This window comes from Nanorana parkeri, unplaced genomic scaffold, assembly GCF_000935625.1.
Source record: "Nanorana parkeri isolate BGI_ZX_2015 unplaced genomic scaffold, ASM93562v1 scaffold1568, whole genome shotgun sequence".
NCBI lineage: Eukaryota > Metazoa > Chordata > Amphibia > Anura > Dicroglossidae > Nanorana > Nanorana parkeri.
In genome coordinates, this window is record NW_017307836.1 from 255,814 (window position 1) to 268,986 (window position 13,173).

The window sequence follows — 13,173 nt, forward strand, 5'->3', positions numbered from 1 at the left end:
GTTTTTTTTTTGTAGCATGTTAAATTTCCCGTTTGGAAATGTCTTATGCTGAAAAGTAATGCTTGAGGTTGTACATTTCCCCACCTCCCCCCCAAACAAATGATAATTGCATGTCACAGTTATTTAATCATTGTGCTTTACTTCAGGGTCCTTCTACGGGTACGAATGCTGTACTACCTAAAGGCAGAAGTGCTTGGGGATGCAGCTGTCAAAGCTCTGGAAGGTGTACATGCAAGGTAAGAGTCTGCCTCACAGGCTGGTTTTTTTTTTAAAGGCATATGTAAACCCTAATAATTAACTTCTCCTTGTTCCCTCTTGCTTTGTTAAAATTGCAAAAAATGCCTGTTGATCTTTCCGCAAATCTTATAAGCTTATGACTTCTGTGCTCTCCATCTGTGCTGCACTCTTATCAGTTTCATTGTTTGCAGCTATTCCCGAGAGCTACAAAATGCCTCCCACTATGTTATGGAGAAGAGAGTAGTGGGAGGTGTTCTCTAGACAGTTGCGGAATCTTGCGGGGGTGGAGACATCAAGAAATCCCCACTTTACCTTTTGTACTCTGACAGCGACTGCTGTCAAAATACCCGAACACATCCAGCGGCTCATTGGCTGGCGGCTCTGTTTGTACAAAGATTTTCCGACAAGGTCCTTCGATCAGCTGATCGAGGGATGCCGGCTGAAAGGGTGGAAACGGTGACACCCACTGTGCGAAATTTGCACAGTGTATGGCCACCTTTTATAATCGGTAATGACAGTAAATTTAACTGATAATTTAAAAATTTGTGAATTTTGGCCCTGATTCTCTGTAAATCCAATAATCGGTCAATCCCTAGACTGTACTAAAAAGGATAACAAAGAATTTTCCTCCCAGCAGAACCTCATGTCCAATCCCCTGGTTTCTAGTGTGAATAAAAAATATTCATATTCAACTGCGTTCTATTGCAGGGACCTGGAAGTAATGCTACCTGACATAGACTACGTAGAAATACCTGTGGACTGGTGGGATGCTGAAGCTGACAAATCACTTCTGCTTGGCGTTTATAAGCATGGTATGTATATCCTCTGTGTCAGTCCTTTCCCCCACAGCTGGCCCTGCTGTGTACAAGTTGTATTGTTAAACTGCATTTGTGTCCTTATGGTGGCAGATTGGCCATTGTTCATTGGGGCTGTTCCACTTATCTAGCCCAACACATACACCAAGATGTGTCTGGAAAATACCACTGAGAGGACATAAGGGATGCCTCTTGTGTACCGCCTAAGAGTTGAGGTCTGTTGGTGTATAACAACGGCCGATCCTTCCCGACTGGTGGACGTACATGTACGTGATTTTTTTTCTTTCTGCCGCTGCTTCATCGGCTGCTTTGGGGTCCCTAGGTGACATTAGGGGTCTTGGAGACCCTTGATGTCTACATAAATGTTAAAAAACCCCCCATTAAAGTCTGATATAAAATTTTTAAAAAAACACCAAAAAAAGTTTCAAGTCCCCCGCACGCACTTATACATGTATATACGCGTCGGGTGTGCCTACGTTAAAAAAACAACGTTTACACCACACATGTTACATATCGCCGCAGTGAGAGCAATAATTCTAGGCCCATCAATCACTGATATCACTAAAATTCTGAGCGGTAAAAGCTTTTAGAGCGTCGCCAATGGTCAATTTTAGGCATGGTAGTTTTTTGCGATTTTTTTTGTTTTGTTTTGTGAGCGTGCGCAATCTTAAAGCTTGGCATGTTTGGTGTCTATTTACCCGACGTGACCCCGTCTTTTATATTTTACCAACAAATTGGGTAAAGTTAAAAAAATCAAACCCCAGTTGTGATTAAATACCACCAAAAGAAAGCTCCATCTGTCCCCAATTTTTTTTTATATAAAATTCATTTCAGTACAGATTTGCGTGATGGAATAAATGTCAAAGTACCGCAGCGCTGAATACTGAAAAATGGTCTGGACAGGAAGGAGGTTAACACCCCGGTCATCAAGTGGTTAAATAAATGCATAAATGGATTCAACTTTTTTGTTTTGTTTTTTCGCATATAAATATTTATTGTGAAAAAGGTATAGAACATTGAAACAATGCCAAAGAGGTACAACATTTTTCAATATTAGAAAATACAAGAGCGCCTAAAGTTAGGCACAAAGTAGTAAGTGGAATAAGATCAAGAAATTATATACAAATCGGTAAAACACAGTTCTCAAATAGCAACAAAGTAACAACAAAAGTAAGATTTGGCACTGTATATAACTAATGCTATAAATGAGAAGAGTTGTAGGATGAGAGTGGGGAAAGTGTAGACTTACCTCAGTAACGTTGGGTATGAGGAACATCAAAGGACATGTAGCTCACTTAGTGAGTTGAGTTTAGCCTTGAGGAACCGCAGAGAATGTTGTAAATTTGAACCTGAAGTTCTGCTTTAACATTAAAATGATTGACCTCTATAGGATATGAGCGTTACTGTGCCATGAGAGCAGATCCAGCCCTCTGCTTCCTGGAGAAGGTGGGGATGCCAGATGAGAGTGCCCTGTCTGCTGATGGCGTTAATGATGTCAGTAATGACCTAGCAGAAAGGTAAGTGATCCAGTTCTTACATGTTGGATATTTGAAGCAAATTCAGGTAATAACAAATCACTTTTTTATTTGTATGTTTATGACTTGTAATAAGTTTACCACTTGATCTTGCATGCATCCATGTAGTTAAATAAATCATAAATAAAATAATTTTGTGCAGATCTGGCCCAGAGAAAGAAGAGAATAATGAAGACAAACAGGAGGGGCAGCAGGAGGTAAGAGGGGGGTCTCAAGTGTCTAGTCCCATGTACCCCGATACAACCTGTAAACCCTAAACTATAAGAAAAATATGACCGGAGTTAGAACTGACATAGGAAGCTCCAATTATGTTACAAATACTTGTAGAGAACTAAATAAAAACCATTCATTTGGTCCTTGAAAAGACCTTAGACTGTACGTGTGTGTTTTAAGATGGATACACATACACACACACATACTCTGCAAGCGCTTTATTAGAAACTAGGGATGCACCGATACCAAGAACAGTACTCGATACAAGTACATATACCGATACTTTTCCAGCTCCAAGACTAGAGAAAAATTCAAAAGTTAGGAGGCAGCTGTCATTTGTAAGGAGCACACGGAGCTCCTGGGATTTGTACATCTCTGTTTTAATGTATGATTTTGTTTTTATAAACGCATATAAAGGGATGCACTGATACCAATTTTGTGAGTACTGGTACTTGCCCAAGTACTGATACATTTTTGTTTATTGTCATGTGACAGTTTTTCTAAAACAATATCGACTAATGAATAACAATAGCTGCGCTAGGAGTATAATTGTGTTCCAAACAATAGATCAGCTGCAACAATATGTGATTATTATAATCATGTATAATGGTGCTAATTTTTGTTGCGCTCAGTCAAAGTGTATATAAATAAACTTAATGAGTGAAATTATCTCATGCTAATGAGTATGGTTAAGATCAACAATTCAGAAAATGAAAGTGAAAAATCTGTGCAAACTATAAATTTGGATCTATGTCCCAACTATAGATGCACGTGTATAAGTGCAAATGTGCTAATCTACAATTCCACTCTAATTAGTGCATAGTGCTTTAAATCTTATACTCTTGTTGAACATATATGGCATGGCAAGTATCAGGTGCACAGGTGAAATGGTTTCACTATAATGACATAATGGTAATACCTCTACTGCTACAACATATCTGTCCATACACCCACCAGGTGTTTCTTAGAAGGAAAAGAAGATGGATTTACTTTCCTTTCATTAAAAGCATACTTTTGTCCAAAAAGTTATATTCAATATATCCTCATAGTGTGCAACGATTATGTCCCAAACTCGATCTCTTTATTTGTAATAATCGGCCGCCTCTTCAAGCCCACATGGATTGGCAAACCTTGCAGCTCCCCCCTTCCTTTTCATTCAAATCACACTACACTGTTGCATCTCAAAGGAGAAAAAGATGTGGAGAAAGGAGGGGAGGGCGCCTAAGTGCTGTAAAAAAGTTTATTCTTCCAGAACACACAAACAAATGCACTTACGAGATCGTAGGTTAAAAATCACGTATAACGACAGAGTCCTCAGATGTAGGAGGCAAAGGCAAGTCTCCCCCCTGCACTCTGGTGCAAAAAACATGCCGATTTAAAAATGTATTTTCGACATTTCCAGAGGAGAATGGTTCCAGCTGACAGACAGACTTAGGGTCCCCACACACCTTACGATTATCGTACGATAATCGCGGGAAATCCCGCGATCGTACGATTATCGTAAAGTGTGTGGAAGCCGTGCGACCTCTACTACTGTAAGGTCGCAAGACTTTAAACTTACGGAGATGTTCGAAAACCCACCGAGCATCGTACGATGTTCGGCGGGCTTGTGGCATGTCCGTACGATAACAGCCGCACGGGCCGGTGTGCGCAAGCGCACACTGCCCGATCGACATTGCGGTCATTGGAAGCCCGCCCCTCAGGGGGCGTGGCTTGCGATCATCGCAAGTACGATCTGCCTATGCAACATAGGCAGATCGTACGTTTTTTTAAGTACCTTTACAACCATCGCAAGACAAAAGTCTTGCGATGGTTGTAAGGTGTGTGCCCAGCCTTAAGGTATCATGATAACCACTTTTTACAACTTCAGTGAGCAGAAAAGCATCTCAAAATTCACAACACATTGAACCTTAAGAACAGCGGAAGACCTTACTGGTTGCACTCCCGTATGCCAAGAACAGAAAGGCTGCATGGACACAGGTTTACCAAAACTGGACAGTAGGAGACTGGAAAAATGTAGCCTGTCTTGATGAATCTCGAAGGTCTGAATCCGATAGAACACACTTTGAGATGCTGCAGAATGGGAGTTTCACAGCTGACAAATCTGCAGAAATTGCATGATACAATCATGTCAACAAGGACCAGAATTTGAAAGGAATGTTTGTGGAATGTGAAATTCATGCCACAAATAATTGAGGCTGTTAGCTAGTAGCAAAGGCAGGCTCAGCCCAATATTGCTATACTGTTCATAATAAACTGCTTTTATATATAGTTTTTCTAGCCTAGAATTCCCTTTTAAGGTGGACCTGTCATCCAGCATTAACATACAGCTGTCTGTTTTACTGAGATGGAGAAACCTCTAATATACTGAACTGCAGCTGAAGGCTCCTTGCAGTGCTGCTCACGTGTTTGAAAAGCACTTGGTCCTTGGTCAAATTATCCCTGTTAAAGGGGATGAGCAACAAGTCCTAACTCTCACTGGCCAACAGTAGAAAAAAAATCCCATGACCAAATGCCTATGCCTTCAGACATGTGGCCGTCACTGGATGGAGCTTGGAGGAGAGTCCATTCCAGCAAAACTGGTAACAAAGCTTTTATGTTTACACTTGATGGCTCCAATTTGAACAGGGAGCAGCTTATTTCTTCATAGAGTAACTTTTCCAGTCGTGGCTTATGTTATTATAATTAAAATAGTATATGTACTTTTTGCCAGAACTCAAATATCAAGGAGAACACTGAGGAGCAGGTGGACGAGGAGATCAGTACAGGTGAGAATATGAGCTGTGACCAGTTTGTTTCTTACTTTTTGTTGCCATACTGCTGTTGCTCATGTTTCCTATGATGTCTGAAGCCCAGGATAGCCCTGAATCAGACAAACTCTTGTGGCCCGTTGCGTCAGCTTTGACTGCTAGACTGCGAAGACTCATAACCATATACCAGCGCTGCAACCGCAAGGAGATATCTCGGCCGGAGATTTTGGCTCCCACCAACCACAACTATTGGCTGCAAGAGGATATGGCCAGGAGAGCAGAGATGGATCCTATCATGAAAGAAATACAGAAAAGGTATGGCTTTGTTTGTCTCTGATTGTCTAACATTGAAGCTGTGTTTTTTTTTCAGTGTACTGCAGAATGAATATGGATTGTAAAGTGAAAGCAGCTTGATTGGTTGCTGTGGACAACAGATTTGTTTCCTTCATTCCAGTCTTCACCATGACCTTTGCCATATCAAAGAATCCATTCTAATGGACTATCTTCCTAAACTGAGGTCCTTCAACTGTACTTTCTGAGTGTGCCTCGCAAATCTATGACCCTGTCTATTTCCTGTCCCCAGAGCATGGGACTGAACCCTTTCTTTTCCATACCTGCCTGCTGTGTGAGAAAACCAGCATCTGTTTAACACACTGCTTTCTCTAAATTGTCCACCATGACTCTTAAAGGAGAACTATGGGGTATGTGTTTTTTCCCCCATAGTTCTCCTACGGGTCACAGGAGGACATAAACTAGCGTTTTCCCGTGACCCAAAGCTTAGTATATCGCGAGCTACAACTTGCAGTATACTGCGACCGCCGCAGCCGGGACGGATCCAGACATTACTGTCTAGATCCGCACAGCTGCGTGATTGACAGCTGGCTCTGCCTATCTAGAGGCAGAGCCAGCTGTACCCACCCCCATACCCGTCAGTTCCACCAGTCAGCGCTGGAGGAGGGGAATCACTGCAGGGAGCCCGTGAGTGACTGTCACTGCTCTGCAGGGACATGATCAAGAACTGAGCGAGCGGCGGTATGTGTTTGCTCACTTCCCAGTCTATTTAGCCGACCTGTGACAGTTTCATTGTCACAAGTCAGCTTGAACTATGAGGTTGAGTGAAAATCACTCACCTCATAGTTCTCCTTTTAAGAGTAGACCGTTTCAGTTCAGGTTGACATCTCCATGATTCCTCTACTGCCAAACTGTTGTAACTGTTCTTTCCATTCCTAGGCATTAGAGGAGGAAAAGCAATTTATTCCAAGGAGCAATTACCTCCTCCTTTTTGGGCTTCATTTTGTTGTAGATGTTAACAATTGCCACATACCACATTTTGGAAAACGCTTTTAAAAGCAGATTATATTAAATACCCTGTATAATATCAAGTTCTTCACAGATTAAAGGCATACATGTTGTTTCATTTTCCAGATGGACCAGAAGGGAGCAGGCTGACTTCTATCGGACAGTGTCCTCCTTTGGAGTCATCTATGATCCAGATAAGAAGTGCTTTGATTGGATGCAGTTCCGCGCACTGTCCCGCCTTGATAAGAAGACAGATGAGAGCTTAGAAAAGTACTTCCACAGCTTTGTGGCCATGTGCAGAAATGTGTGCCGCCTCCCTCTCAGAAAAGATGATGGTAAGAGAATGATGTCAATATTATTTTGGTATAATTTAGCGCTAGCCAGTCTGAAGCAATATAAGTTTTTGTAATTGAAAATGTCATTAATAGGATAACACTGTCCAGTCTAATCTCATACTAATATTTTGATTTTAGATGCTGTTGGTTAAGCAGTGCACAAGCATCATAAATATCTTTTTATTCTGGGTTGTTTTTTTCTAATGTTAGTGGTTTTGGAGTATTGAGATTCTTCCTGCTGAGACTGCTTGTAGAGGTGGGGCTGCACAAGGATCTCCATTGGCAAATTCTGACCTTTTCGATGCCCAGGAATATATAAGAAGCCAGCACATGGTCCAATCCAGTTAACTCAATCCATAACCAAATTACCACAAGTGGATGGATTGACCCTTTAATGCTGCATTTTCCCATGCATCTGTTAGGAGGAAGAATAGAAAATGCTGTGTAAGTTTCCAGTTCCTCTAATTGAAGTTTACACAGGGCTGAGGAAACTCTCCTCACCCCTGTATGACAGCATTGGGCCATTCACCAGGCACCATGCTGTCATATGTGAGCAGGGTTTACACGTTCATGGACCTGATTTGAACAAAAACAGTAGAAGAATGGACATGGTCTATGCCTCCCTGATTAGTGAACATGCACACTATCTTGTAGGTGAAACACAATGGGAGCTTCCTTCAGGGCGAATCCTAAAATAACCCAGCAATTGTGTATATCAAGTGCTCACAAATTCGTGAGACCGAGAAAATATGTATGAAATCTGTATATGTGAAGTTTAAATATCTATACTTGGTTTTCAGAATTAGTGTTTAGCTTTACAACATAAATGTTTGACGGTGCAGCGGAGTAATTATTAATAAAGAATGACATCTGCTATACATCCATTTTTGCAGGGTCTGCTGATCCCTCTATTTATTTGGATCCAATAACGGAAGAACGTGCAGCAAGAACTTTATATCGTATAGAACTTCTTCGCAAGGTTCGGGAGCAGGTTTTGAGGCACCCACAACTCAATGAGCGGCTTAAACTATGTAGGCCTAGCCTTTACCTTCCTGTATGGTGGGAATGTGGTAAACATGATAGAGACCTTCTACTAGGCACTGCCAAGCATGGGCTAAGCCGTACGGATTACTACATCATGAATGATTCTCAGCTCTCCTTTTTGGATGCCTACAGGAATTACTCTCAGCATAAGAGAAGCAGTAGTGAGAATATGTGTTGCCATTACCAGATGGGCTCCAAGTTGTATGAACCTGCTACTTGTCACTTAGAGAGGACATTTGATTCTGCAAAGGTGGAGACTGAAAATGAGATTAAAATTGAAGCTGTGGAGGAGCCCATCGGAAGACCTGACTGCAGTCCTAAGGAAGTTGGGAATTTCTCCTCCCGAGTGGGCGAGATGATAACCAACAACCATGACGGGTGTTCTCTACCTGATTCGCTCATGTGTATAATGTATGACAAGAAGTCTTGCAACAGCTCCCTTCTTCAAGTCGGCACCAGTGAACAGCGCTCCCTCGCTCAGGAAAGTTTCCTAGGATTAGAGGAAAAGTCTGAGCCAAATGACTACTCTCTCAATAAGACTAAGGTGGACAATTTATCACAGAGTGAGGAGCCTGTTTCTAGAGACTGTTTTCTGGGAACCAGTGAACAGGAGGATCCTTTAGAAGGCCAAGATGGCAACCTGGGCAAACTGTTTAACAGCAGCGGGAACCATATCAGCTTGTCAGTAGAGGAGGATGAACAGCAAAGCATCGGACAAAGGGGCCCAAAGACTTTAAATGATGACCATTTTTTTACAGATCTGGGCCAAACTGCTGAGCAGTCCCTAGGCCTGGATCTGGAGTTTCTGGACAAAACATATGAACATTCAACTCTGAGCCCCAGTCTCAATGAGGAGATCAAAGAATGTAGCATATTAAGAGATGGTCCAGACAGCCCAAACTGCAGCCATCTTCCGGTCGAAGAAAAAGAGGACTGGGGAGCTGAGCTGCAAGAAATTAAAGATGACCCCATTGTAAAATGGCAGAAGGAGTTAGATGACATGAAGGATCTTCCTTTGGAAGAAAGTTCTGAAGAGCACAAAGTAAAAGACTTGAGAGTTCAGAATGATGTCTTGGAGCTAGACCAGGATTGTGTTGTTCATGCCTTGGACAGTAAAGTCTCTCTGGAGCCGGGACACAAAGCTAGTCAAATGCTTTCTGGCCTCTTAAAGCAAAACACTGAGGAATTGAAAGCCAAAGCCTCGGATGAAAAGCTGGCAGAGGAATCCGCATCTACTTCTGATGGGAAATTGAAAATGGAAGACTGTGAAATCAAGAAGGAGAATGTGGAGGAGGAGTGCTCGTGCAAAGGTAAGCAATCCGCAAAGGCTGTCTGTCTTTCAAAATATGGTATGTTATGAAATTCTGGCATGCTAAAGTCACATAACACATTTGTACTTTAATATAAGTGTGCATTTTATGTTGGGGTTTAGTCATGAGCACTCTGTAGGATACGTTTTTTGTATCATAGTCTATGAACACAGCGTAAAGTTCCAAGCATATATAAGACACAGATTCATGCAGCTCTATATCCACTGATACTTCATTTTATATATATTTTTCTGTTTTCGAAGAAGCAGTTGCGAGTACCTAACTTTGACCCAGTATCCACCTCTTGCTGTCCCATGCACAGCAGGGCTCCTGACTGGGAGAGGGCAAGAAGCAGCACAAGGAGATGGTCAGTTGGGTTGCAGTGCTTATCTGCTAACAAGGGACATGCTGATAGGAGGAGCAGAGCGATGATCGATATCAGTCTGCTGTTTCTCCTTTCACTATCTAGTGACAGACTAGTAAGCTTTGCTTTACTGTAGTAGTGGAAATCCGGGTCTTTTTCCCTGCCAGACAGGACTTTGCCGTGTGGCAGAGCTGCATAAATCTAAGGACAGAAATCTAAATCCGTTGGCATGTAAAATCACTCCCAGACATGTACTTGATCTGTGTATTTAGCTGTTTGCCTAGAGTTTGTTTTAAAAGTGTTTTTGGAGAGTTTGACTTTTGTTCTGTGAAGGAAATTTTATAAAAATGTAAGCATGTGCATGAAATATTATTGAAAATGTCATTAGGCCCAAAAAATGTTATACTAATTTTTATTGGGTGCTGTGAGTAGCAGACTGTTCTTCTTTCAAATGAATAAGATCATCTGGGGTGTCATTTCTGGTCATACTATGGCCAGATGCATTGGTGATCCCCTTTAGCCATTCCCTACTCTGCAAAATGCAGAATACTTACTCATATCAACTTTAATGGACATGTGGAGCGAGTGGCATTTTATTGGAGAGCGACCAACTGAACTCTGGTCACTGACCTGCACTCTGCAATAGAACTGGAAGCATGTCTGTGCTCAAATCCACCAATCAGCCATAACATCGTGACCACTGAGAGGTGAAGTGAATAACATTGATTATCTCATTACAATGGCACCTGGAAGTGGGTGGGATATATTAGGCAGCATATGAACATTTTGTACCCGAATTTGATGTGTTGGAAGCAGAAAAAAAAATGGGCAAGCGTAAGGATTTGATCGACTTTGACAAGGGCCAAATTGTTTTGGCTGGATCAGAGGAACTCCAAAACTGCAGCTCTTGTGGGATGTTCTGGTCTGCAGCGGTCTACCTCAAATGGTCCAAGGAAGGGCAACAGGGTCATCAGCAGCCAGGGCTCATTGCTGTACGTGGGGATAAAAGGCTGGCCTGCGTAGTCCAATCCAATAGAAGAGCTACTGTAGCTCAAATTGCTGAAAAATGTAATACTGTTTCCAATAGAAAGGTGTCTGAACACACAGTGCATCACAGCTTGGTTGCGTATGGTCATTGTGACCTGTGTTCATTGCCAAAAAGCGCCTGCAATGGGCACATGAGCATCAGAACTGGACCATGGAGCAAGGGAAGAAGGCGGCCTGGTCTGATGAATCAAGTTTTCTTTTACATAATTTGGGTGACCAGGTGCATGTATGTAGATTACCTGGGGAAGAGCTGGAGGCAGTGTGGTGCTTTTGGGCAATGTTCTGCTGGGAAACCTTGGCTTCTGCCCTTCATGTGATTGTTACTTTGACACCTACTACTGACAGTAAACATTTGCTGACCAAGTACACGCCTTCATGGAAATAGTATTTATCTGATGGCAGAGGCCTCTTTCAGCAGGATAATCTGCCCTGGTACACTGCAGAAATGGTTCAATAATGGTTTTAGGAACACAATGAGTTTGAGGTGTTGACTTAGCCTCCAGATCTCAATCCAATTGAGCGTCTGTGGAATCTGCTGTGACAACAAGTCCAATCCGTGGAGGCCGATCACCTCACAACTTACAGGACGTAAAGGATCTGCTACTGATGGCTTGGTGCAAGACACTACAGCATACCTTCAGAGGTCTAGTGGAGTCTATGCCTGGATGGGTCAGGGCTATTTTGGCAGCAAAAGGGGGACCTACTCAATATTGAGCAGGGGGTCATAATGTCATAACCAATCGGTGTACATATTATATTAGATAGTTTATTTATTTTTAATTAGTAATTGTATAAGAACTTTTATTGTGACAAATCTTATCAGGGTTTAGATCTATTTGGGGGCATAGAATAATATGACATGCCTGTTTCCCTTCCTACCCTCCTCCCAGATTTTTTAACCTTTTTTAAATATTTTCTTACCCTGTGTTTTATAGACCTTTTCGATAAATATCCTGAGGAAGAGATAAAAAGCTGCTCGATATCCACTGTGAGGGAAGTGGCACAGGACTTCCATGATGGCCGAGCACCTACCATTGCTCAGCTTCTGCAGGAGAAAACTCTGTATTCCTTCTCTGAGTGGCCCAAGGTGTGTAAGCCAAATATTTCTCTGCTACCTTTCATAGTATAGGAATGTACAGAAAGAGTCATTATTTTTCCTTTACGTGTCTTTGCTGGCAGAGTTTTTCCTTATGTTTTAATTGTAAAAGTCTCAACTAGTGCTGATTTTTTTGCTTTGACTTTGGTAGTCTCTAAAGCAAGCATTTTTGGGCCCGTTCACACCACAAACAGTGCGTTCCAGAGCGGTCAGGCTCTGAAACGCACTGTATCACACTCATTTATTTTTGTACAACTTTTATATAAATGTATTGCACAAAGTTTTAATTTGCCATGCCCTCTCTTTATAGGATCGAGTGATTATTAACCGAATTGACAACATTTGTCACTCAGTTCTGAAGGGGAAGTGGCCATCCTCGAGCCAGCAGTTTGAAGCACAGTGCATGGTACCATCAGTGTTACACAGCAATCCACCAGTAAGAACCAACTACAGCACTTCAGAAGCACAAAGTTACAGCAATGGCTCCCCCAGCTCACATGGACACAAGGCAAGTTTGCACAAAAAGCAGAATATACAGCTAGTAGGGGATGCTTTTATTACATGGTTGGTTACTCTGGTTGTCACACTTTCTTTTGCCTGATGAAGGGACCATATAACGGTTCCGGAAAATTACACATCTATATGTGATACCATGTTTATCTGCCCGTAATAAATTACGGGAAGATAAAGTGGACCCTGGTGTGCTGGTGGCTTATCCTTCTGCATTTATTAGCTAGATGCAGTTTGAAGTGTTATCCTGCTAATGTGTGTGGCAATTTGTACATTCAGACATTTTGCTGCTCTTCTGTTACTATTCTATCTGAACCTCCATGATTTCTCGAGCCAATTTTGAAAACTTGAGTAGAAAGTCCGTCTGTTGCTTACAACTGGCCGGTAAAAGGTAAGCACTCCACTGTTTTCCAAATGTTTTACCTTAATCGTACAATCCAGGATCAGAGTCTTAGAATATAGGGCTGCTGCCTTCAGGTGATCGGATACTGACAAACAAAGCTGTATGGACAGCCCTAATATAATTCCCCTCACTCCCAGCAAGCCTCCATTTTTTGCTAGTGTATTAAGGTGATGGACATCTTCTCTCTATTCTGAGAGAATCAAACCACTATCCTT

At 42.0% G+C, this 13,173-nt stretch overlaps 1 protein-coding gene across 1 annotated transcript in view; it reads left to right on the forward strand.

Moving 5' to 3' along the window:
• Positions 1-13,173, forward strand: part of CHD6 (chromodomain helicase DNA binding protein 6) — a 60,506-nt gene that overhangs the window by 37,893 nt on the left and 9,440 nt on the right. Inside the window, exons 23-32 of the mRNA XM_018570659.1 lie at positions 147-236; positions 946-1,049; positions 2,443-2,569; positions 2,730-2,784; positions 5,514-5,583; positions 5,652-5,865; positions 6,976-7,184; positions 8,078-9,538; positions 11,885-12,036; positions 12,356-12,553. Of these exons, the coding sequence (XP_018426161.1) occupies positions 147-236; positions 946-1,049; positions 2,443-2,569; positions 2,730-2,784; positions 5,514-5,583; positions 5,652-5,865; positions 6,976-7,184; positions 8,078-9,538; positions 11,885-12,036; positions 12,356-12,553 (2,680 nt within the window). The remainder of the gene's footprint in view (positions 1-146; positions 237-945; positions 1,050-2,442; positions 2,570-2,729; positions 2,785-5,513; positions 5,584-5,651; positions 5,866-6,975; positions 7,185-8,077; positions 9,539-11,884; positions 12,037-12,355; positions 12,554-13,173) is intronic.